This window comes from Schistocerca americana, chromosome 1 (genome assembly GCF_021461395.2).
Source record: "Schistocerca americana isolate TAMUIC-IGC-003095 chromosome 1, iqSchAmer2.1, whole genome shotgun sequence".
Taxonomy (NCBI): Eukaryota; Metazoa; Arthropoda; class Insecta; order Orthoptera; family Acrididae; genus Schistocerca; species Schistocerca americana.
In genome coordinates, this window is record NC_060119.1 from 416,386,071 (window position 1) to 416,412,522 (window position 26,452).

The 26,452-nt window shown below is 40.5% G+C and overlaps 1 protein-coding gene across 3 annotated transcripts in view; it reads right to left on the reverse strand.

The window, feature by feature from the left end:
* The window catches only part of LOC124602240 (exocyst complex component 8), a 110,413-nt gene that overhangs the window by 10,936 nt on the left and 73,025 nt on the right, over nucleotides 1-26,452 (reverse strand). For 2 of the 3 annotated variants that reach the window (XM_047136308.1, XM_047136307.1), the window contains exon 11: nucleotides 20,601-20,826. In XM_047136308.1, coding sequence (XP_046992264.1) covers nucleotides 20,601-20,826 — 226 coding nt within the window. The remainder of the gene's footprint in view (nucleotides 1-20,600; nucleotides 20,827-26,452) is intronic. The other variant, XM_047136309.1, reaches the window with a different exon arrangement.

Below are 26,452 nucleotides of genomic sequence, written 5' to 3' on the forward strand. Positions count from 1 at the left end.
AATATTCTTGTTGGTTTTGATATGTTGATGATACTTTTGTTATATGGCCTAATGGATAAAGAGAACACTTGGAATTTCTAAATTTTCTTAATGATGTTAGTTATAAAGTCCACTACAGAGAAAGAGAAAGAAGGCAAAATTTCATTTTTTTATGTAAAGGTACTTAGAAAATTGAACAGAACTTTAGGGCACAAAATTTACAGAAAGCCCATTAACACAATTAGGTATTTTCAATAAATTCCAATCATTGTCACAAACAGAAAAGAGGAGGGATCAAACCATTCGTGGATGTTGCTGACACAATCTGTGATCCACAGTACTTGGAGGAAGAGCTTGATCATTTATCAACAACTTCTTGAAAAAATGACTACTCTAACCAACATACAAATAGGGCCTACAACCTAAAAGATATGAAGCTTCTGGTGAAAAATAATCAACTAAACAAAAAGTTTTCCTCACATTTGTAAAAAAACAGTCACAAATTTCATGAGCAAAGCAATAAAAAGGACGCAGTATTGACAACCAACAACAAAAATGTGAATATTTGAACACTGCAAAGGATCTACGCTTGCCACTTGCCACAGCACGAATATAAAAAAAAAATCTCGTGCTTGTGGTCAATTGTACATGAGAACTACAAAAAGAAGCATTAACACTCATCTTAAGGGACACGAGAACAAACTGTCATCTGGGAAACATGCCTAAACTGGTAACAGCAGATCATTCACTGGGACCAAGAAACCAACACATTCTTCTCTCCAATACTATGATTTTAACATCATCCATTTGTATGCTAGGATGTACAGAGAGGCAACAGAAATTCAAAAGCACATAAACAACCTTAACAGAAAAGAAGACCGACTGAAATCAGGGAAGATGTGGGCATTGGTACTGCACCTATCCTTCCCCATTGCAAGCTACATACCACACGTCACTCAGAGTCGAATATCCTACTCTGTAAGACACTTATTACAGTAATTCAGTATTTCCTCTTTTGCGTCATAAATGAAGATGCTGAGAATTAAGACAATAGCTTTGTCAAGTAAATAATGACGACGACAGGATTGCAGACAACCACCACCTCATTTATAGCACGCAAAGAACCGGCTGAGCAGGAGACGATGTTGCCAAATGCTGTCAAGCAGTGAAGCGCTGATTGCGTAACGTTGCAACACACCATTCGTCCCGTTACTGACTCCGTTGATTGAACACGTCCTGGACACGCAATTTCTGAACTGTTAAGAAAGCGTACCACTGCCCAGAGGCAGCCAAACACAAAGCCTTAATTAGAAGAGTACCGAGCCACCCGCGACAAGAAGCAGCGCAAAGGAAAAAAAAAAAAAAAAAAAAAAAAAGAGGACGCTGCCGGTAATTGAAAGCGGACAGCTCGGCTCGGCAAATTAGATTTATTAACAGCACTGGGGCTGACGCGACTGGAGGTAAATTACGCCTGTCAGCAGGCGACGGGCGTCAGGCCATGCATACGAGACTGTACCGACTCCGCGAGACACTTTTTGCGTGGCCGAGTCCAGTTTCTAGGCGAGCGACGTCACGGGCATGATATGAGCGCGCGGATAACTGGACGGCCTACTCCCTTGGCGGCAGGCCTCGCTTCGCATCACCTCGTTTGCGTCGTGTGGGCGGTCTGCGGCACAACCTCTCTGCTAGGTCGCTGCCTGAAGCCTCGCCTCTGACTACTGCTGCATGAACCGTCTGGGAATGAGTGAGTGAAAGCAGTGGATGCTGGGAGAAACCAGCCCAAAATAAGATAGTGGTTCAGAAGGTGTAGGACCCTGAAACTAAGTTGTATTAAAATTTAAATGCTGATAACTCTCCATCAAATCAGATCGCACTGTAGTGAAGGTGGATCCGCAATCGGAAAGAAGAGTGATCCACATTTCAAACCAAATTTCAAGCATCAGGTATCCCATGTTTCCCTTATCGGTTCCGAAGATTGTCGGTGTGAATCCTTTAAATACAGACAGAATCCACAATGAACTGTTTTACACAGAGCAGCAATGGTTATGTGTCGTCAGTAAAACTGTGTGCGGGGACAGACATCAGAACCCTTTTGTGGGGAGTGCACTGCCATTTTGGTTTGAATACTGGCCCAGCACCAAGTTTCAGTTTGTCACATGTAACGACCTCTTCATACATAAACTCTGCTCAGATTAAGAGAATTCATTCAAGCAACAACCATGAGGCTGTTGACAAGCCAGTCTACACCATGATTCTGTGATGATGTCAATCAATGTGAGTTGAGGGGCTCTGGTCCGGAAACGATGGAGTCGTTATTTTGGGAGGAGGTAGTATGGAACAAAACAACAAAAAAAGTCCAGTAAACATTAGCTATAAAGTGCACACCATAAAAGCTATGACTACTTGTTCATCTTACAGCAAAACTGAACATTTTTGGGTAATGAACTCGAGATCTTCAACTCTAATTTGAAAAGCTTCCTTGCCACATGTTCTCTTTATTCTGTACAGAAGTTCCTCACATTTGTGCAGACCTCACACTATAACATATTAATTTTTGAATACACTACTGCATATACCACAAATAATATGTTAAATACTACAGTCCCTCCCATGAGACACTGCATTACCGAAGGACACCTGCAAGGATGATTGTGTGCTTCAGTGAAAGCAAGCGCTATCATAGCAATAGTTTAGCTACTAGCCAATTTAATTAAGACAAACAGGTCTGGATGGAGAAGCCACACAAAGTGTGTCCTACGACACAGGGCAGAAAGAGCTCTAGAGGTGTAGAGCAGGGGTTCCCAAACTTTCCCTCTGACGGAACACTTTAACAATCTTGGTACTTTGACAGCACACCTTGTTATTTTGAAGGTTAATAAGATTGTCAGAAATGAGAAAAACTTGTTTTATTCAGCAGTTATTTCAATTTTAAATCATAACTAATAACACAGAAATCATAATAAAATTTTAAAAAGACCGTTAGTATTGTCAAAGTGTCAAAAAAAACCATGCTATTAATAATTTTTCGTGGAGAACATATTCACACCCCATGGAACACAGTTTGGGAAACCTAGCCATAGAGCAGCCAACTTTTCTAAGGGAATAGACACAAAAACAAATCCAGTCAGATCAGAGGCAATAAGGTGGCAGCTTCACTACTGGGCTTACCCTGCACTGGGGAGTCATTCTGATGCACAACCACTCAACTCCTGAAACTGAGTTCAATGCATGCACAAGTAGTACAATGACATCACAAATGTACTCAATATGACTGAGATACGGTGATCCTCATGTCCATGAAGTGTCCCTTAAGCCAATCTAACACAACTGAGAGGTGCATTATCTTGTTGAAAGAACTGGTCAGCTGCAAGTTGCTGCAAGCGATGTATATGATTGGACAGTAGGTTTCTGCATTAATCACCGCTGAGAGATGATGGGAGACATAACTCAGGCACCATTTCATCTTTTGTTAACATCCCCCATAAGAGAAAACCTGTGCCCCCTGCTTGAAAGGAAATATATTTTGTTGGCAAATTGAATGTATCACATTTTGTGGTTTTTGACAATGCTGAGCTTGTACTGACGTTTATTGTGACACATCGGCTAATGGCAGTGATCCTGGACTTATGCTAACCGGCAACCCCCAACACAGAGTAAAGCTCTTCACCTCAGAGTAGCACTTGCAACCTACATCCTCAATTATTTGCTGGATGTATTCCAATCTCTGTCTTTCTCTATGGTTTTTGTCCTGTACAGCTCCTTCTAGTACCATGGTAGTCATTTCCTGATATCTTAACAGATGTCCTATCATCCTGTCCCTTCTCCTTTTCAGCTGTGCAGACCCTCCTCATTCCTCACCTTATCAGTCCATCTGATTTTCAACATTCACCTGTAGCACCATATCTCAAATGCTTTAATTCTTTTCTGTTCCAGTTTTCCCACAGTCCATGTTTCACTACAATACAATGCTGTGCTCCAGATGTACATTCTCTAAAATTTCTTCCTCAAATTAAGGCACATGTTTGATACTACCAGATTTCTCTTGGCCATAAATGCTCTTTTCTGCCAAGGCTAGTGTGCTTTTGATGTTATCCTTGCTCAGTCCGTAATAATTGGTTATTTTGCTGCCCAGGTAGCGGAATTCCTTAACTTCGTCTACTTCGTGACCATCAATCCTGATGTTACGTTTCTCACTGTTCTCATTTCTGCTACTTCTAATTACTTTCGTCTTTCTTCAATTTACTCTAAATCCATATTCTGTACTCATTAGATTGTTCTCTCCATTCAACATATCATGTAATTCTTCTTTACTTTCACTCAGGATAGCAATGTCATTAGCGAATCATATCATTGATATCCTTTCATCTTGAATTTTAGTCCCACTCCTGAACCTTTCTTTTATTTCCATCATTGCTTCCTCAATGTACAGACTGAACAGTGGGGGGAGGGGGGAGAACATCCCTGTCTTACATCCTTTTTAAGCTGAGCGCTTTGTTCTTGGTTGTCCATTCTTATTATTCCCTCTTGGCTCTTGTACATATTGAATATTGCCCATCTCTCCCTAAAGCTTACTCCTATTTTTCTCAGAATTTTAACACCTTGCATCATTTTACAATGCCAAAAGTTTTTTCCAGGTCGACAAATCCTATGAACATTTCTTGATTTTTCTTTAGTCTGGTTTCATTATCAACCCGCAGGGTCAGAATTGCCTCTCTGGTGCCTGTGCCTTTCCTAAAGCCGAACTGATTGTCATTTAGCACATCTTCAATTTTCCTTTCCAGTCTTCTGTACATTATTCTTGTCAGCAACTTGGATGCATGAGCTTTTAAGCTTACATGTGATAATTCTCACACTTGTCAGCTCTTGCAGTCTTCAGAATTATGTGAATGATATTTTTCCAAAAGTCAGGTGCTGTGTCACCAGACTCACATTCTAGACACCAATGTGAATGGTCTTTTTGTTGCCACTCCTCCAAATGATTTTAGAAATTGTGATGGAATGTTATCTATCCCTTCTGCCTTATTTGATCTGAAGTCCTCCAAAGCTCTTTTAAATTCTGATTTTAGTACTGGATCCCCTACCTCTTCTAAATCAACTCCTGTTTCTTCTTCTATATCATCAGACTAATCTTACCCCTCACAATGACCTTCAATGTACTCTGTCCACCTATCCGCTCTCTCCTCTGCATTTAACAGTGGCATTCCCGTTCCACTCTTTATTTTACCACCTGAAACTCTCCCTATCAAACCCACCGTTATTGACTAGTGGATTATAGCCTAACATTTTAAAATGGTTTGACAGTGTGCAACTGTTAAAGGCTGATCAGTTAATATTTGCACAGGAATTGTTTCATACCAAATCCAACAAAGGTAATTAGGATGTCAGGTAGCAATAATCAGTACATACTTTGCTGTAAATATTCTATATCTTTTGTCTTGGCACAGTTGTCGCATAATCATGGTGCACAAATAGAGACTTAAACACATTAAACAAATCACTCAATTAACGCCACTTATGTATTTGCTGGAGGTCAGCCATTAAACAATTGTAAAAGCAGTTGGCCATATTGCCAAAATCCGCCCTGCTCGCTTAGCAGTCAATAACTTACTTGCTCGGAATCTCAACACTGAATACTTTCTGGCACACTGGGTGCTTGACTATCGATAGTACCTGCTGCGACCTGTGTGAGGCAAGATATAATGTTGTCAATAAGTAAGGGGCAGTTGACCCCTTCACATCCTTCCTTTTAATGTCACTGAAGGTTGTTCTGACTTTCCTGTATGCTGAGTCAGTCCTTCCGACAATCATTTCTTCAAAGTTTTCATCTTAGCTTCCCTGCACTTCCTATTCATTTCATTGCTCAGTGACTTGTATTTCTGTATTCCTGAATTTCCCTGAATATTTTTGAACTTTCTTCTTTCATTTATTAACTGAAGTATTTCTTCTATTAGCCATGGTTTCTTCACAGTTACTTTCTTTGTACCTATGTTTTCCTTTACAACTTCTGTGACTGTCCTTTTTAGAGATGTCCATTCCTCTTCAACTGTACAGCTATTCCTTATTGCACTATCTATAGCCTCAGAGAACTTCAAGTGTCTCTCTTCATTTCTTAGTACTTCAGTATCTTACTTCTTTGTGTATTGACTGTTCGTGACTAATCTCTTGAACTTCAGCCTGCTCTTCATCACTATTACTGTCATTATCACGTTGCTGCCATGCCAACAGACTTTTAGTGGCAGCGCTTGCACCTAAATCGAGGTACTGGTAGTAAACCCGTGATATGATGGCATGTGAAAAGCCTTCTGCCTGCAAAACCTCAGAGAGAGTGTGTCCCATGTATTGGGCACCCACAATCTGACCACAATGAAATGTACTAAAATTGTGTCTCTTGTTCATCCTGCCTCTGCCTGTCATGTCAATGACCAATGCAAGATTTGACAGCATCCTAGTCATGTGTCACACTGAACTATTCTTTTAGGGTATTAATCACTGTGATACTGTGTTACTATTGTAAGTGCTGCACTTTACTATTGACTGTGGTCTTTCATACAATAGCTTTGATGTTATGTGAGCCCATAAGGAACACGAAATATGCTATCATCTGATCTGTTTTTATCTTACGGCCTGTGATGATGCCCTATGACCAAAATCAGTACACATATAGGTTTATTATAAAGGGCTGATGGTTAATAATGCATTTTCTCATTTTGTCCAGAGTAAAGAGGAGGCAATGCAAAAGGTCAGGGGTCTATTAATTGTTGGCAGTTCAAATGTGTGGCAAATGATGTTACCTCTTAGGGAAATGCAGCAAGGGACAGGAAAGGACACCAGGTGCATTCGATGTGTATGCCTGGGAGCCTCATTTGGTATGTTGAAAAGGCTATTACTGCAACCACTGAGGGAACAGGACAACAAACTACAGATCATGGCACATGTTGCAACAAATGATGCCCGTCATCTGGCTTCTGAGGTATAATACTTGGGTCATTTCAACAACTGGCATAGAAGGCTGAGAAGATAAGCCTTGCGCATAGAGTTTCAACAAAGTTCACAATTTGCAGTATTGTCCCAAGAATTGATTGTGGGCCTTTGGTTCCAAGTTGAGTGGAAGGACTGAAACAGAGACTTCAAAGGTTCTGTGACAAGATAGGCTGCAACTTCCTGGACTTGCCCCATATGGTTGACAACTGTAGGGTCCCCCTAAATGGGCCACGTGTGCACTACAGATCAGAGGCTGCTTCTCAGGTGGCTGACTAAGAGGAGTGCATGCCAGGGTTTTTTAGGTTATGTGACTCTTCAGCCAATACAGATAACAATATCTGTAGGAAACACAGAAGTATCAGTATAAGATCAAAAGAAATAATCCTAATGGTTAACTGCACAAACATTCGCACAAATTGCCAGAGTCTGAAACACTCCTGAAAAGCAGTGAACCTCACATAATACTAGGTACAGAGAGCTGGTTGAAACCTGAAATTAACAGCAGTGAGATTTTTGGGGGAAATTTAAGTGTATATCAAAAGGATAGGCAAATGGAAAATGGAGGTGGTGTATTTGTCACAGTAGACAAGAAACTCAAATCCACCAAGATATAAATTGAGACTGCATGCGAAATTGTTTTGACAAGACTCAGTATCGGGGTAGGCATAAAATGATAATTTGATCCTGTCATCCACCAGAGAGACTCATCTCCTGATGTAAACAAAAACTTTAGAGAAAATTTCAGTTCACTTGTAAATTCCCCAATCATACTGTAATCATCAGTGGAGACTTTAATCATCCAACAACCAATTGGGATAATTACAGTTTTGTTAGTGGTGTATGTGATAAGATATCCTGTAAAACATTACTAAATGCCTTCTCTGAAAACTACATAGAACAGATAGTTTAGAAACCCTCTCATCATGGAAATATATTGGAACCAGTGGCAACAAACAGACCTGATCTATTTGAGTATGTACACGTCGAAAGTGGTGTCAGTGACCATGATGTAGTTGTAGCAGCAATGATTACCAAAGTACAAAGGAAAACTAAAACAAGCAGAATATATATATATACGTTCAGTAAACTAGATAAAAAAATCAGTAGTGTCATACATCAATGAGAAATTTGAAATTTTCAGCACAGGGCAGGAACAAGTAAAGGAAATATGGTTCAAGTTCAAAAGAATAGTTGACCATGCACTGGATAGATATGTACTCGGTAGAACAGTTCATAATGGGTAAGACCCTCTGTGGTATAGTCACTGTAAAGAAACCTCTAAAGAAAAGAGAGACTACTGCATTACAGGCATAAAACAAAGCATAGGACTATAGATAGAGATGCTGAATGAAACACATTTAGCTGTCAAGAAAGTAATATGTGAAGCCTTTTATGACTACAAAGCAGGATATTGTCAAATGATCTTCCACAAAAACCAAATAAATTCTGGCCATATGTAAAGGCTATTTGGTGGCACCAAAGTTAGCATTCAGTCCAGTCCCTGGCGGGCGAGACAGGAACTGAAACCGAGGGTAGCAAAGCAAAAGCTGAAATGCTAACTCTGTTTTGAAACATGCCTTTGCAAAGAGAACTCAGGAGAATTGCCCCAACTGAATCCTCCTATCACCAAAAAGATGATTGAAATAAGTATTAGTGTCAATGGTGTTGAGAAACAGCTGAAATAGTTAAAATTGAACACAGCTCCACAGCCCGATGGAATACCTATCAGATTCTATACTGAATTTGTGGCTGAGTTAGCCCCTCTTCTAAATATATCTTAGATCCCTCAAACAAAAAATGTTACCCAGTTGTTGGAAAAAAATGCAGGTCACACTAATCTATAACAAAATTAGTAGAAGTCATCCACGAAACTACCGTCCAGTATACTTGACCTCTATTTGTTGAAGAATCTTAGAACATATTCTGAGCTCAAACACAATGAAGATACCTCAAACAGAATGACCTCCTCCATGCTAACTGCATAGATTCCGAAAACATTGCCCATGTGAAACCCAAATGACAAATTTTTTGCATGGCATAATGAAAGATTTGGATGCAGTAGTTCTCAATTTTCTAAAAGCATTTGACTCAGTACCAGCCCTAAACTTATCATCAAATGTATGATCAAATGTGCTATCAAGTGAAATTGCTGACTGCATGGAGGACTTATTGGTAGAGAGGATATGGCATGTTATCTTGGATGGAGTCATCGTCAGATGTAGAAGTAACTTCAGGTGTGCCCCGGGAAGTGTGCTGGGACAATTGCTGTTCACATTGTATATCGATGACCTTGCAGACAATATTAATAGTACAAACAGGCTTTTGCAGATGATGCAGCTATCTATAGTGAAGTACTGTCCAAAATAAGCTGCATAAATATTCAGTCAGATCTTGAAAAGATTTCAAAGTGGTGCAAAGATTGGCAACTTGCTTTAAATGTTCAAAAATGTAAAACTGTGTACTTCACAAAACTGAAAAAACACAGTATTCTAATACTATAATACCAAAGAGTCACTGCTGGAATCAGCCAACTCATAAAATAACTGGGAGCAACACTTTGCACGTACATGAAATGGAATGATTACATAAGCTCAGTTATGGGTCAAGCAGGTGGCAGACATTGGTTTAATGGCAGAATACTGGACAAGTGCAATTAGTCTACAAAGGAGATTGCTTACAAATCACTTGTGTGAAAGGTTCTAGAATGTAAATACGGTTCTTTGACAAGACTTTGGATGCTGTCTTGAAAATTTCACAATATTTCATTGGCGCAACTGACCTGACATCTTCAGGTATGGCGAACATACTGCTCAGGCTGTGACCGAAGCCCCCTATTTATGATCAATCAGAGCAGAAACTACACAGGCATGAAAGTGCCAAATTTCAGTGACCAATAGCACAGAAATGCAAATCAATAGCAAGAGATGCAGCTACGCTGCTCGTCAGATGGTGAACACACATGCAGAGGCTATCAGTCGTACTGTGCACTGCCATTGGCCATCCCAGTACTCTCTGTTGGGAGCCATCTGCTGGAATATGTGTCCAGGCTGGCATGTGCCCATCCTCACCACTGTCAACCTAATATCTATGTCCCCACCACAGCATCATCCCTCATACAACCAACAGTTCTAGAATATTGCTCAAGTGTGTGTAACGGGTGATACTGAACGTATACAGAGAAGGTCAGCACAAACGGTCACAGGTTTGTTTGAACTGTAGGAGAGTGTCACAGAGATACTGAAAAAACACTGAACTGTCAGACTCATGAACATAGGCTTAAACTGCCCTGATTAAGCCTACTAACAAAATTTCAAGAATCTGTTTCAAATGACGACTCTAGTAATACACTACAACCCACTATCTATTGCACACATAAGGATCGTGAAGGTAAGATATGAATAATTACAGCACTCATGGAGGCATTCAAACAATCATTTTTTCCCGTGCTCCATATTTGAATGGAATGGGAATAAACCATAGTAACTGGTACAATGGGCTGTATCCTCTGTCATGCATTTTGCTGTGGTTTTCAGAGCACAGATACAGATGTTAGTACTATTCTATTCTGCATGATAATGGAACATTCTTTTCCAATGCAAAAACAATCTCTAATTACACTAGTCATGAAAGACAAGAAAGAATCAAAAAATTTCACTACTTTCTCTCAGTCACTTCAGAGGGAATAGAATCAAGCTACTAATTTTTACAAAGACGAGAGAGGATAACAGAATGAAAAGGAACAAAACATCAGCACCGAGAAACAAAACAAGAATTATTATTAGACAGATAACTAGTAAAATTGCTGAATTTTTTATTTTTCTGTACCGACTACAGAAACAGAAGAACAGTTACCAGTTTCAGAGTTGAAACACTGTTATTAGATCCAGCAAGACAGAGTGAAACAAAACATTTTCAAAATTCAATGCAAATCCATACATAATAAGGTTCATGTCAAACACAATAAAAATCAAATCTTATCACTGTGGCAGAATTAGTACAAAAATATAAAAACTGTACTGTGGCAAAAGCAGACTAGTGTAAAACATAGATAAATTGTTCAAATAGGCTGCTGGATGTCATGAAGAAACCTGTAGGTACAAATTACTAGTGTAGTGAGTGAAAAAAAAAATCAGTTAAAAACCACATACGATAGAACATATAATAACAAATGTATTAAAAGAAGGTGTACAGATGGGAAACTAGATGTTTTCTTAACATATTTGGATCTTTAAATAGGGTGTATTTTTTAGTTTATCACAATCTGCTGGTTTCAGCCTGCATGCCCATTAATAATTTGTCAGTATCTGCAGATAATTTATATAACAACGTGTGTAAAATCTAAATTATTTGCATTCTTACACATTCTCTCTACTAACTGATCACTTTCAATTAATAATTTCATAAAAATTGTGGACAGGAATTTTTTTTTATTATTCCTTTTTTGAGCGATCAGTCCTCCAACTGCTCTGATGCAGCCCATCACAAATTATTCTTCTGCACTAACCTATTCAATCCAGAGCAGCACTTGCAACCTAATTCCTCAATTATTAGCTGGATTTATACTAATCTCTGTCTTCCACTACAGTTTTTATCCTCTACAACTCTATGTAATTCATGGAGGTTACTCTCTGGTTCCTTAACACACGTCCTTTCATCCTGCCCCTTCTTGTCAAGGTTTTTGCCTGCTTCACCAATTTTGTGGAGAACCTCCTCATTCCTTATCTTATCTGTCCACTTGATTATCAACATTATTCTGTAGCACCACATCTCAAACACTTTGATTCTCTTCTGTTCTGATTTTCTCACTGTTCATACTGAGCTGCAAACATGCTTGCTCAGAAATTTCTTCCTCAAATTAAGGTCTATGCATATTTCACTTTGCCAGGTATACCTTCTTTGCATGTGCTAGTCCACTTCTTATCTCCTAACTTCATCCACCATGGGTTATTTTTCTTCCAAGATAGCTGAATTCCTTAACTTTGTCTTCTTTGTGTCCACCATTTTGATATTAAGTTTCTCACTATTCTCTTTTCTGCTGCTTCTCATTAGTGTAGTCATTAGGTTATTCATTCCACTCAACACATACCGCTATACTACTTCACATTCGCTGAGGATAGCAATTTCATGAGTGAATCTTATCACTGGTATCCTTTCCTGAATTTTTATCCCACTCTTAAAACTTTTTTTTTTCTGTCTCTGCTTCTTTGATGTATAGATTGCACTGCAGTAACAAATGACTGCATCCCTGCCTTACACGCTTTTTAATCCAAGCACTTCATTCCTGATCTTCAATCTTATTCAAAAATGGTTCAAATGGCTCTGAGCACTATGGGACTCAACTGCTGTGGTCATAAGTCCCCTAGAACTTAGAACTACTTAAACCTAACTAACCTAAGGACATCACACACATCCATGCCCGAGGCAGGATTCGAACCTGCGACCGTAGCGGTCATGCGGTTCCAGACTGTAGCGCCTTTAACCGCTCGGCCACTCCGGCCGGCTTCAATCTTATTGTTCCCCCTTGGTTCTTCTTCATAAGATATATTGCCCACCTTTCCCTACAGCTTACTCCAACTTTTTTCAAAAGTTTAGAGCACCTTGCACTATTTTTCATTGTCATTTTTTTTTTCTTTTTATGTTGGTAAATCCTATAACAGTGACTTGACTTTTCTTCATCTATATCTACATACATACTCTGCAATCCACCATACGGTGCATGGCGGAGGGTACCTAGCATCTTCTCTCCCTGTTCCACTCCCAAACAGAACAAGGGAAACAAGCCCTAATCTCTCTTATCTTATCTTTGTGGTCTTTCCGCGAAATGTAAGTTGGCAGCAGTAAAATTGTACTGCTGTTAGCCTCAAATGCTGGTTCTCTAAATTTCCTCAGTAGCAATTCACGAAAAGAACACCTCATTTCCTCTAGAGACTCACACCTGAGTTCCTGAAGCATTTCCGTAACACTCACGTGATGATCAAACCTACCAGTAAAAAATCTAGCAGTCCGCCTCTGAACTGCTTCTATGTACTCCCTCAATCCGACCTGATAGGGATCCCAAACGCTCGAGCAGTACTCAAAAATGGGTCATATTAGTGTTTTATAAGTGGTCTCCTTTACAGATGAACCACATCTTCCCAAAGTTCTACCAATGAACCGAAGACGTCTATCCGCCTTCCCCACAACTGTGATTACATGCTTGTCTCACTTCATATCGCTCTGCAATGTTACGCCCAAATATTTAATTGTCGTGGCTGTGTCAAGTGCTACACTACTAATGGAGTATTCAAACATTATGAGATTCTTTTTCCTATTCATCTGCATTAATTTACATTTAGAGTTAGCTGTCATTCTTTACACCAATCACAAATCCTGTCCAAGTCATCTTGTATCCTCCTACAGTCACTCAACGACAATACCTTCCCGTACACCACAGCATCATCAGCAAACAGCTGCACATTGCTGTCCGCCCTATCCAAAAGATCATTCATGTAGATAGGAAACAACAGCGGACCTACCACACTTCCCTGGGGCACTCCAGATGATACCCTCACCTCCGATGAACACTCACCATAGAGGACAACGTACTGTGTTCTATTACTTAAGAAGTCTTCGAGCCACTCACATACTTGGGAACCAATCCCATATGCTCGCACCTTAGTTAGGAGTCTGCAGTGGGGCACCGAGTCAAACAATTTCCGGAAGTCAAGGAATATGGCATCCATCTGATACCCTTCATCCATGGTTTGCAAGATATCATGTGAAAAAAGGGCGAGTTGCGTTTTGCAGGAGCGATGCTTTCTAAAGCCGTGCTGATACATGGACAGCAACTTCTCTGTCTCAAGGAAATTCATTACATTCAAACTGAGAATATGTTCAAGAATCCTGCAACAAACCGAAGTTACGGATATTGGTCTGTAATTTTGAGGATCCATCCTTCTACCCTTCTTATATACAGACGTCACCTGCGCTTTTTCCAGTCGCTCGGGACTTTACGTTGGGCAAGAGATTCGCGATAAATGCAAGCTAAGTAAGGAGTCAATGCAGTAGAGTACTCTCTGTAAAACTGAATTGGAATGCCATCAGGACCTGGCAATTTATTTATTTTCAACCCATTCAGCTGCTTCACAACCCCAGGGATGTCTATCACTATGTCCTCCATACGGGAATCTGTACGAGACCCAAATGGCAGTATGTTTGTACGATCCTCCTGCATGAAAGATTTCTCAAATGCTAAATTTAAAATTTCAGCTCTCGTTTTGCTGTCTTCTGTTGCCAGGCCAGACTGATCAGTGAGTGACTGGATGGAAGCCTTCGACCCGCTTACCGATTTTACGTAAGACCAGAATTTCCTTGGGTTTTCAGCAAGATCTTTTGCTAAGGTATGACGGTGGTAGTGGTTGAATGCTTTGCGCATCGCTCTTTTTACAGCAGCACGAATCTCTACTAACTTTTGCCTGTCCTCATTCTCCCAATCTTTCTTGTGCCGCGAGTGCAACTGCCTTTGCTTCCTGAGCATTCTCCGAATTGCTTCCACTATCAAAGGCAATGTCAAAACTGTCTCTCTGCTTTTACCTTTCCTAAAGCCAAACTGACTGTCATATAACAATTCCTCAATTTTATTATCCATTATTATGTATACTGTTCTAGTCAGCAGCTTGGGTGCAAGAGCTGCTAAGCTGATTGTGCAGTAATTCTTACACTTATCTGCCCTTGCAATCTTGTATACATTCTTGCCGACTTTTGGTTGCCAACTTCACCAATAATTTTTGAAATTCTAGTGGAATGTTATCCATCACTTCTGCCTTATTTGACCTTGAATCTTCCAAAGCTCTTTTACACTGAAACATCAAAGAAACTGGTATACACACGCGTGTTCAAACAAAGAGATATATATAAACAAGCAGAACACAGCACTGCAGTCAGCAACACCTATATAAGACAACAAGTGCCTGGTGCAGTTATTAAATCGGATACTGGTGCTACAATGACAGGCCATCAAGATTTAAGGGGGTTTGAAAGGGGTGTTATAGTCGGCGCATGAGCGATGGGACACAGCTTCTCTGAGGTAGCGATGAAATGGTGAATTTCCCGTATGACCACTTCCTGAGTGTACCGTGAATATCAGGCATCCAGTAAAACATCAAATCTCTGACATCGCTGTGGCCGGAAAAAGATCCTGCAAAAACGGGACCAACGACAACTGATAAGAATCGTTCAACGTGACAGAAGTGCAACCATTCTGCAAATTGCAGCAGATTTAAATGCTGGGCAACCAACAGATGTCAGTGTGCAAACCATTCACCGATATGAGTTTTTGGAGCCAAAGGTCCACTCATGTAACCTTGATGACTGCAAGACACAAAGCTTTACACCTCGCCTGGGCCCGTCAACACTGACATTGGAATGTTGATAGCTGGAAACATGTTGCATGGTCAGACAAGCCTCTTTTCAAGTTTTATTGAGTGGATGGACATGTACGGATAGGGAAACACCCTCATGAATACATGGACTCTGCATGTCAGCAGGGGACTGTTCAAGCTGGTGGAGGCTCTATAATAGTGTGGGGTGTGTGCAGCTGAAGTGATATAGGACCCCTGATACGCCTCAATATGACTCTGACAGCTGACACGTATGTAAGCATCCTGCCTGATCACCTGCACCCATTCTTGTCCATTATGTATTCCGATGGACTTGGGCAATTCCAGCAGGACAATGCAACACTCCACACTTCCAGAATTGCTACAGAGTGACTCCAGGGACGGTCTTCTGTGTTTAAGCACTTCTGCTGGCCACTAAACTCCCCAGACATGAACATTATTGACCGTCTCTGGGATGCCTTGCAATGTGCTGTTCACAAGAGATCTCCGACCCCTTGTACTCTTATGGATTAATGGACATCATTGGTGTTAATTCCCTCTAGCACTACTTCAGACATTAGTCAAGTCCATGCCTCTTCATGCTGCGGCACTTCTGCATGCTCGAGGGGGTTTTACATGATGTTAGGCAGATGTACCAGTTTCTTTGGCTATTCAGTGTAAATTCTGATTCTAATACTGTATCCCCTATCTTTCGCTTATTGACTCCTGTCTCTTTTTCTATCTCTTCTTCTATCACATCACCAGATAAGTCCTCCCCCTCATAGAGGTCTTCAATGTGCTCTTTCCACCTATACGCTCTCTCCTCTGCATTTCATAGTGGAGTACCTGTTGCACACTTAACGTTAACACCCTTCCTTTTATTTTTGCCACAGGTTGTTTCAACTTTTCTATTTGCAGAGTCAGTCCTCTTGACGGTCATTTCTTTTTCCATTTCTTCACATTTTTTCTACAGCCTTTTCACCTTGGTTTCCCTGCACTTCCTATTTATTTCATTCCTAAGTGATTACATTGCCATATTTCTGTCTTTTCCTGAACATTTTCCATTTTCTTCTTTCATAAATCAATGGAAGTATGGTATTTCTTTTCTTCTTTTACCCAAGCTTTCTTCAGAATTAGCATCCTAGTAATTATGTCTGAGTGTCCAACATCTGTGACTGCCCTCTACAGAGATGTCCACTCCTCTTCAGCTGAACTGACTACACTGGTTATTCTACTGCAGTACCCACATCTGTAGTGAACTTCAATCATGTCTCATGATTCTACAGTACTTTGTTATCCTACTTCCTTTCTCACTGATTCTTGCAGACAACTGTCTTACACTCCAGTCCACTCTTACCAAATTGTGATCTGAGTCTATATCTCATCCTGGGTATGCCTCACAATCCAATTTCCGATTTCGGAATCTCTGTATGTCCATGATGTTATCCACCGGAATCTTCCTGTGTCTCCAGGTTTTATCCACATATATCTCCTCTTCCTCTTGTGATTCTTGACCAGAACACTTTTTAATACCATCTGAAATTAATTGCAGGACTCAATTAGTCTTTCTCCTCTCTATATTCTCGCTGCCAAGCCCATTTTCTTCTATTCCTTCCCCTATAACCACATTCAAATACCTAATAATTATCATATTTGTATCTCAATTTACATAAAGAAGTACCTGTCAAATATCCTCATGCACTTTCTCCTTCTCTTCATCTTCTGTTTACGACATCAGCATGTATATGTGAACTTTCATTGTCGGCATTGGTTTGTTGTCGACTCTCATGAGAACAACCCTATCACTGAACTGTTCACAGTAACTCACTTTCTGCCCTAGTGTCATATTCATAACAAATCCTACAACCTTTATACCACTTTTAGCTGCTGTTGATATTACCCTATATTTATCTGACGAGAAATCATTATCTTCTTTCTTTTTTCCATTTTACTCCACTGATCCCCACTACATCTAGATTAAGCATTTGCGTCTCCCATTTCAAATTTTCTAGCTTTCTGGAGTTCCATGTTCTGGCTTGTAGAATGTTATCCTTTTGTTGGTTATTCCATCTCTTTCTCACCTTCCCCTGGCAGTCCCATCCCGGAGATCCAAATGGGGGACTAATCCAGAATCTTTTGCCAATGAAGAGATTATCATACCACTTTTTCAATTACAGGCCACAGGTCCTCCAAATACACACCATGTGTCTTTAATGTAATGGATTCCATTGTCTTCTGCATCCTCATGCCGTTGATCACTACCAATTCTTTCACCTTTTATGGGCAGTTCTCATCGCAAAGGCAATAGAGTGCTCTGAATCTCTGTCTGTTCTTCTGCTCTCTTTGACAAGACTGTTGGCTAAACGAGGGTGACTTCTTATGCTGGAAGTCTTCGGCCACCTTTGCTGATGATTTTTATTCAAAACTTAAGTAGTGGCTGCATCTGAACCTGGCACCAAAAACCCCAAGTGTAAGAAATCATTTAAAATATTACAATTTTTAAAGATGTAACAATAATAATAACCCCCCCCCCCAAACACACACACACACACACACACACACACACACACACACACACACAGAGGGAGGAGAGAAAAGTTCAGTTAACGGGCTCACTGCATTTCTCCACTTGACTATGGTATCATTTGACTATGGTATCATTTGACAAAACTTATCATACCACAGGTTACAATCACAATAAAACATTGGTTTCTAAACTACGGTTTAATGAAACTTCCTGGCAGATTAAAACTGTGTGCCCGACCGAGACTCGAACTCGGGACCTTTGCCTTTCGCGGGCAAGTGCTCTACCAACTGAGCTACCGAAGCACGACTCACGCCCGGTACTCACAGCTTTACTTCTACCAGTACCTCGTCTCCTACCTTCCAAACTTTACAGAAGCTCTCCTGCGAACCTTGCAGAACTAGCACCCCTGAAAGAAAGGATATTGCGGAGACATTGCTTAGCCACAGCCTGGGGGATGTTTCCAGAATGAGATTTTCACTCTGCAGCGGAGTGTGCGCTGATATGAAACTTCCTGGCAGATTAAAACTGTGTGCCCGACCGAGACTCGAACTCGGGACCTTTGCCTATCGCGGGCAAGTGCTACACCAACTGAGCTACCGAAGCACGACTCACGCCCGGTACTCACAGCTTTACTTCTGCCAGTACCTTGTCTCCTACCTTCCAAACTTTACAGAAGCTCTCCTGCGAACCTTGCAGAACTAGCACTCCTGAAAGAAAGGATATTGCGGAGACATTGCTTAGCCACAGCCTGGGGGATGTTTCCAGAATGAGATTTTCACTCTGCAGCGGAGTGTGCGCTGATATGAAACTTCCTGGCAGATTAAAACTGTGTGCCCGACCGAGACTCGAACCCGGGACCTTTGCCTTTCGCAGGCAGACGAGGTACTGGCAGAAGTAAAGCTGTGAGTACCGGGCGTGAGTCGTGCTTCGGTAGCTCAGTTGGTAGAGCACTTGCCCGCGAAAGGCAAAGGTCCCGAGTTCGAGTCTCGGTCGGGCACACAGTTTTAATCTGTCAGGGAGTTTCATATCAGCGCACACTCCGCTGCAGAGTGAAAATCTCATTCTGGAAACATCCCCCAGGCTGTGGCTAAGCCATGTCTCCGCAATATCCTTTCTTTCATGAGTGCTAGTTCTACAAGGTTCGCAGGAGAGCTGCTGTAAAGTTTGGAAGGTGGGAGACGAGGTACTGGCAGAAGTAAAGCTGTAAGTACCGGGCGTGAGTCGTGCTTCGGTAGCTCAGTTGGTAGAGCACTTGCCCGCGAAAGGCAAAGGTCCCGAGTTCGAGTCTTGGTCGGGCACACAGTTTTAATCTGTCAGGGAGTTTCATATCAGCGCACACTCCGCTGCAGAGTGAAAATCTCATTCTGGAAACATCCCCCAGGCTGAGGCTAAGCCATGTCTCCGCAATATCCTTTCTTTCAGGAGTGCTAGTTCTGCAAGGTTCGCAGGAGAGCTTCTGTAAAGTTTGGAAGGTAGGAGACGAGGTACTGGCAGAAGTAAAGCTGTGAGTACCGGGCGTGAGTCGTGCTTCGGTAGCTCAGTTGGTAGAGCACTTGCCCGCGAAAGGCAAAGGTCCTGAGTTCGAGTCTCGGTCGGGCACACAGTTTTAATCTGCCAGGAAGTTTCATATCAGCGCACACTCCGCTGCAGAGTGAAAATCTCATTCTGGAAACATCCCCCAGGCCGTGGCTAAGCCATGTCTCCGCAATATCCTTTCTTTCAGGAGTGCTAGTTCTGCAAGGTTCGCAGGAGAGCTTCTGTAAAGTTTGGAAGGTAGGAGACGAGGTACTGGCAGAAGTAAAGCTGTGAGTACCGGGCGTGAGTCGTGCTTCGGTAGCTCAGTTGGTAGAGCACTTGCCCGCGAAAGGCAAAGGTCCCGAGTTCGAGTCTCGGTCGGGCACACAGTTTTAATCTGCCAGGAAGTTTCATATCAGCGCACACTCCGCTGCAGAGTGAAAATCTCATTCTGGAAATACTGTTTAATGTCTTTGTGACATCAGTTGGTCAATTTTATTACCCATGGTGTATACACTAGTTGTGTCATATAATTCACATTAAACCGATAATGCACATGTCACAATAGCAGCATTTAACTGATTTAAAGAAATAATAAAAGCTATGTGTGTTATAATCAAACATTATACATATTTGCCATAAATTTTCATTTCTCTGTGCTGCACTGCTTGGCAAGGCTGTTGCCAAAATTAGACAAATAATAATGTAGGTTAACAGAGTACATCTAACAGAAAGTATAATTCACATGCAGTAGCTTAGCAATAATACACAGACAGGCAATGAACCAATGATATATTTGTGTTTCTGACAAGGTAATGTAAGTTATCATGTGACATGATAGGGCGATCGTAACACATTCTCACTGCGGGATTCACTTAATACTTGACAACATTCTGATGCATTTTTGCCAAGAGCAATCTCGACTTTAATCCACAAATATTGACCACCTTTTGAAAACATACTTTAGAGTAGAGAAATCAACACTCTTCATTTCAGTGCCACACAGCAACTACTCTCTCAACTGGATGCCCCTCAAATACATACTACACATCAAATAACAACACCTGCTGACTGCTACCATAACCTATTTGTGCATGCCAAGTCTCCTGTGACTGTATGCACTACATTTTCATTACTTTATTTACAGCCCTTGTAGCACAACAAACTGATTTATTAATATATAATATGCCCGATTACAAAGTAAATACAGCTTTCAAGGAAATGCCAGAAAACACAGTTACCTGTTACCTGTGACTCGAGATTCTCAATCCCGATTTCAGACATTTCCTGCAAGAAACGCTGTAGACCTGCTTTGTTCTGCAGGTTAGTTGGACGCCAACGGTCTTCAACAGCACGCATCTTCACAGCATCTACTAATTTTTCTCGTGTCTCACGCAACAGTCGCACTAGAGGCTGACGCAGCTGGCCATCCAATTGATAACGTAAATCCAGGCCTAGTTCACACAGCTATGATGAGGAAAAAGCACTCTAAGAGAAGTGAACCACATAAATAAAACTATGAAGAGTCAATATAACATAAACAGTATGTAAAATTGTTCATGGCCAATGAAATTAGACAATGAGCAGCAACTCAATATGATATTGCTCTAACTAACGGATGACAGGCTCTTGGAAGGTAGCTCCCCACTGCTCTCTGGGGGTTTTTATGTGGAGGATGTCAAATAAATGCTCGATATTTGGAGAAATATTTTGAAATTCTTCATAAAACCCCACACATCAAACAAACACCAGAAATTTCTTCTACAATATCTGGACACAGCATCTTATTAGGGCAACATCACTCTTGAGGAATTTAATTCCACTAAAAATGCACGTTTTCAATAAGAACTCTGGTAGAGTTTCATACTAGCTACCACCAAGTGTAGGAAACTCAGTGGATCAGCCTCTCCAATGAGGAATAATTCCACACAAGCATTGAAGGAAGAGAGAGAGGTGGACGAGAGAGAGAGAGAGAGAGAGAGAGAGAGAGAGAGAGAGAGACAGAGAGAGAGAGAAGACCAGGGATAGATAAAGAGCTCCGAAGAACTATGCTCAAAAAGTAAGAATTTTATCACCCTGTCTGTTGATCAAGCCCTCCTCCGTTACATGAAAAGTTATCTACTCTTATACAGTCATTATTATTACTTAGTTTTATAACTGTCTTAATGTTGCACCTGTACTGAATCCAAATTTCTCACTGGTCGGTAAGATTTGACAATTGTTTCACACAATTTTTAAGAGCCACTAATAATTACATTCATGAGACAGATATGATGACCACACTACCCACGGTTAATACGATTTCATTTACTTATTCTCCGCACATACAGAATACCATAATTTGAAGAATCTTAAAAATCTGCACAACACTAGGGTAAGAACATACAATGATAAAGTAAAGGGTTCTCAGCTTCACACAGTTGGTATTTATATGAATGAAATAAAATCTGCAGAAGCTCTGTTTCTTTATTCCCTTTCTTAATTAGCAGTGTGCATTCTGCAGTCAAATTGACGCAAAGCAAGCACTGTATCGTGTGTAAGATACAGAGGCAAGCAAGTGTGCCGGGACTTACTCCAGTTCACTGACAGTAGCGCCACATCACCTAAATGCATCGTGTGTAGCGTGCAAGTATTGCACCACAATTAAGTATGAAATTAAAAATTTACATTGAAAACTTTGTTAAAATATAGTTTAGAATAATAATGTTCCAAATATAAAGTTTTATGAAACTTCTTGGCAGATTAAAACTGTCTGCTGGACTGAGACACGAACTCGGAACCTTTGCCTTTCGCGGGCAAGTGCTCTACCAACTGAGCTACCCAAGCACGACTCACGACCCATTCTCACAGTTTTACTTCTGCCAGTACCTCATCTCCTACCGTCCAAACTTTACAGAAGCTCTCTTGCGAACCTTGCAGAACTAGCACTCCTGAAAGAAAGGATATTGTGGAGACATGGCTTAGCCACAACCTGGGGGATGTTTCCAGAATGAGATTTTCACTCTGCTGTTCGAGTCTCGGTCCGGTACACAGTTTAAATCTGCCAGGAAGTTTCATATCAGCACACACTCCGCTGCAGAGTGAAAATCTCATTCTGGTAAAGTTTTATGTACCTAGACTTAATAGTTTATGTAAAATGGTGGTTTTAAGAGAAAGGTAAGTGCACTAAATAACAAATCTAGAAAGCCAGAATTTGGTCAGAATGTGCATACAGAGCTTATAAATAAGTGATGCAAGTTTCAAGCCCATAGAACAAAAAATTAACACTGGAATCCACATTTTAGGAAAAATCAAAGGTGCTAAAATTGGACTTAGACATGTAAAAATTTGGTTCACTCAAAAAATCACAACTGAGAGACCTCATTAAACTACCTCTTATAGTTTTTCAGTAATTAAGTAAAAACAAATTTTGTAACAAAAATATACCCAATTGTAGTAAATTAAGTACCTGTAATTTTAATGATAAAATTTTTTGTTTAACAGATGATAAAACCTACCAATTAATAGAGCTATATTAAATTTTAGAGTTGTTGTGTTAATAACAGCCAATACGAGTTCTAGTAAAGGTATGGTCCAGAGGTAACGATCTACCGTTAGTTCCAATATAAAAATTCTAGAAGGCAAAATTTTCATTCAAGCAAGCTGTGCTTTCAAATAACTTATTTGAATAAGTTTAAAAATTAAGAAGTTTCTAAATTAATTTATAACTGTTATTAAAGATTGTGTGTCGAAGAAAGCAGTCGTTCGGAGGCTGCTGCAGTACGCAGAAAGCCGTAGACAACATATGTTCCCTCAGCCGTCCACTCCGGCACCTATATAAATACAGCCTGAGAGGCAGTAGTAAGGTTCACTTCGCACTCAGTCACTGTAAGATTCATGTCTGTTAAACGTCGGATTGCGCTCTGCCTCGGATGACGTCAGAGGTGGACTGTGACGGATCGCGTATTTGTGGTAAAAATGGATTGCTTGGAATTCACCAACGTAACTGCTGGTGTGCCGTCCTTGAGAATTACAAATCCGCTTGGCAAGTGTGACTATTATTTCCATATTTATGGCGAGCATTAATTTTGAACATTTATTGCAAACTTTTATTATTAGTCAGGGCGAAAGATAATCTGGTAGGAACATACCATAGAGGTCGCCTCTTAACTGCTAGTTGTGTTGTTAGGATAGAAAGATTTATTTTCAATTGAACATTGTGAATTCCAAGTATTGTACACGAGAAACTTCACTCAATATAAGTATTAAATAGAAGTTTATACTTTCATTTAAAATCATAGTCCTGATCCCGCTAAGCAGAAGGAGAACTGAAACTTTTCTTTCAGTGGGCTGGACCAGAATGTGGCTGTGTAGACTGGAAACTAAGGTCAGTATGTTTCCCTTCGTTTTCTGGCTGACCATAAATTTAGTTGCCAGGCTCGAGTGAGAAAGATGGCAAACTGAATAACGACCAACCATAAACTTACTAAATTATCATTATCTCTGCTGCCCCACAAAATATATAAACTAAAATGCCTTGTTATCACAAAATTAATAATTTTGGACTGTTTGTCACTAACGAAAATTCATCGGAAGACACCTCACTTACATTTCCAACATTTATGAAATGGGCAGCTGAACTCAAACATGGCCATACTTATCTTGAAAATGATCTGTATGAAAACAGTCCAAAACTGCAACCGCAGATGAAAACATAAAGAAAGTGCACAATAAGGTACTGGACAATTATCCATTAAAGTTATGTGAAATAGCTGACAGTATAGGATGTCACAAGACAAAATACCATAAATCAAGACCTAATTCACACAGCTATGGAGAGGACACTAAGTGACGTGGACAACACACTGAAGTTACAACAAAAGAGGAAAACACTTAAATAGTATCATACATTTCACAACAAGACATAACTATGTGACAGCTTTGTGAAAAACTGGAGCTACAGTTGTCAACCACCCACCAAATTAAACACAATATCAAATTTCTCTGTTACAAATGAATAAATTTAAAATAAATCTCACTAATTTCATGTGGAGATACATTAATATAGATGAGACAATGTTTGCCCACTTCCCACCAGAAACAGAACAGCAATCAAAGCAGTTGATGGAAGTCAGTTGTCCTACTTCAAAAAAGGTGAAGTCTGTTTTTCATCTGTAGGAAAGCTCACAGCTAATGTTTCTGGAATACTAAAGGGATTCCTCTTATTGATTACCTTGCAAAGGCTAAAACAATAACTGGTGAGTACCACTAAGTATTTGGAGTGAGTGGATGAAAAACTACACGAGAAGAGGTCCGGAATACAAAAGAAAAAGTATCACATTTGATAAGACCAATAGACCTTATACACAGATGTGATTTGGGAATAGGAAAAGTGAATTATTTTAAAGCTGGATTGTAGAACATCTACTATACTCAATCAGATTTGGCACTCTTTTACCTCCTCCTATTCCCATATATACAGAAATTTATAGCTGGAAAATCTTTGGTATCCAAGGGGATATGCCAGCTATAGACTGGTATTTTCCAACCCATTCAAAATGACACTAAATGGATTGAATCTACTCATTGAAGAGAAGAAGAAGAAAAAACTGGACAGAGTGTAATGAGCAAACATGTAGTACATTGTAATATAAGTGCATTTTTACTTTCAAGAAAAAGGGAGGCCAGGGTGGAGAGGTGGAGTACAGCACTGTATTTCATGCCAGGTAAAGAATGATTTGTCACAGATACATACACTGCCTGACATAAGTTAAGGACTGAGAAGACATGGTCAGATGTCAATTTAACATAGAGATGGTATGTTGAGTTGCAGACAGGCACAATGAAAGACTTTTACACATTTAGTTTCTGAACAAACCTTTCTTTAGAAAAGTAAACACACACACACACACACACACACACACACACACACACACACACACATTCACACAAGCAACCACACCTCTCACACACACAACTGCAACCTCCAGCAATTCAGGTCAGAATGGCACTCCAGTCAGAGCTGCCAGGGGTGGCAGTCATGTGCACATGAGGGGTGTTTGCTTATGTGAATGAAAATGTGTGTGTGTGTTTCCTTTTCTGAAGAAGGCTTTGGCCAAAAGCTAAACATGTAACAGTCCTGTCATTCTGTCTGTCTGTGAATCAACATGTAATCTTTATGGTGAACAGCAGTCTATCATTTCCTTATAATGCTGATATTTCAACCTGGAGTTTTATTTGTCAATTTAACTTAGTACATTTACTCACCCTTAGTGGGTACATAAATTATTATAGTGCTGAAATTCACTCAAAAAGTAAGAGCAATCGTGAGAGTGCATTAGTGTTCTTCATGTTTAGTGTTGTTACCATGTATGGTAGGTTATAAAAGAGGTGTGAGGTTGAGCGATCACTGTGATGGACACAGAGATGCTGCATACTGGAGCAAGACAGCATTATCAGGATGTGACAGGCTTTGAACAACTGGTCAAATTGTGCAATATCCAGATTTATGGGGCATTTGGATGTGACAGTTGTGGACTGCAAGGGAATGTCCAAGGTTTCAGTCGACCGCTTCTGTACTTCATAAGGAAGGATCACAATAATGTGCACCAAGCATATCGTAACCCCTTCACACATGTGTCTGTTATTCAAGAACTAGTAACGGACTTCCTCAAACATTCTCTGTGCTGTCACACATAATCGGTCAGAGACTAGCAGCAGGCAGACTAGGAAACTACTGTCCCATGCATATACTGCCATTAAAATCACAACACAAATTGCTGCATTTGGAGTGGTGCCATGACCAGGAAAAGACAGACTGCTGATGAATGGCATTACTTGGTGTTTAGCAATGAACCATGGTTCTGCACTATCCCGGAAGATCGACATCAGCTAGCAGAAAGACGATATGGAGAAGAGGCCCCATTCGTGCAATGATTTGGTAAGGTACAGTGGTGTTACTCTTGATGTTATTGTGTTCGGAGCCATCAGCGATGACTACACAGGTTTCCGCTGGTATGACACAAGAGCACATCAAGGACATCCTGCATCTTAGTGTGCTATCTCTCATGCAACATGACTGTGGTGCCATTTTTCAACAGGACAATCCTCGTTC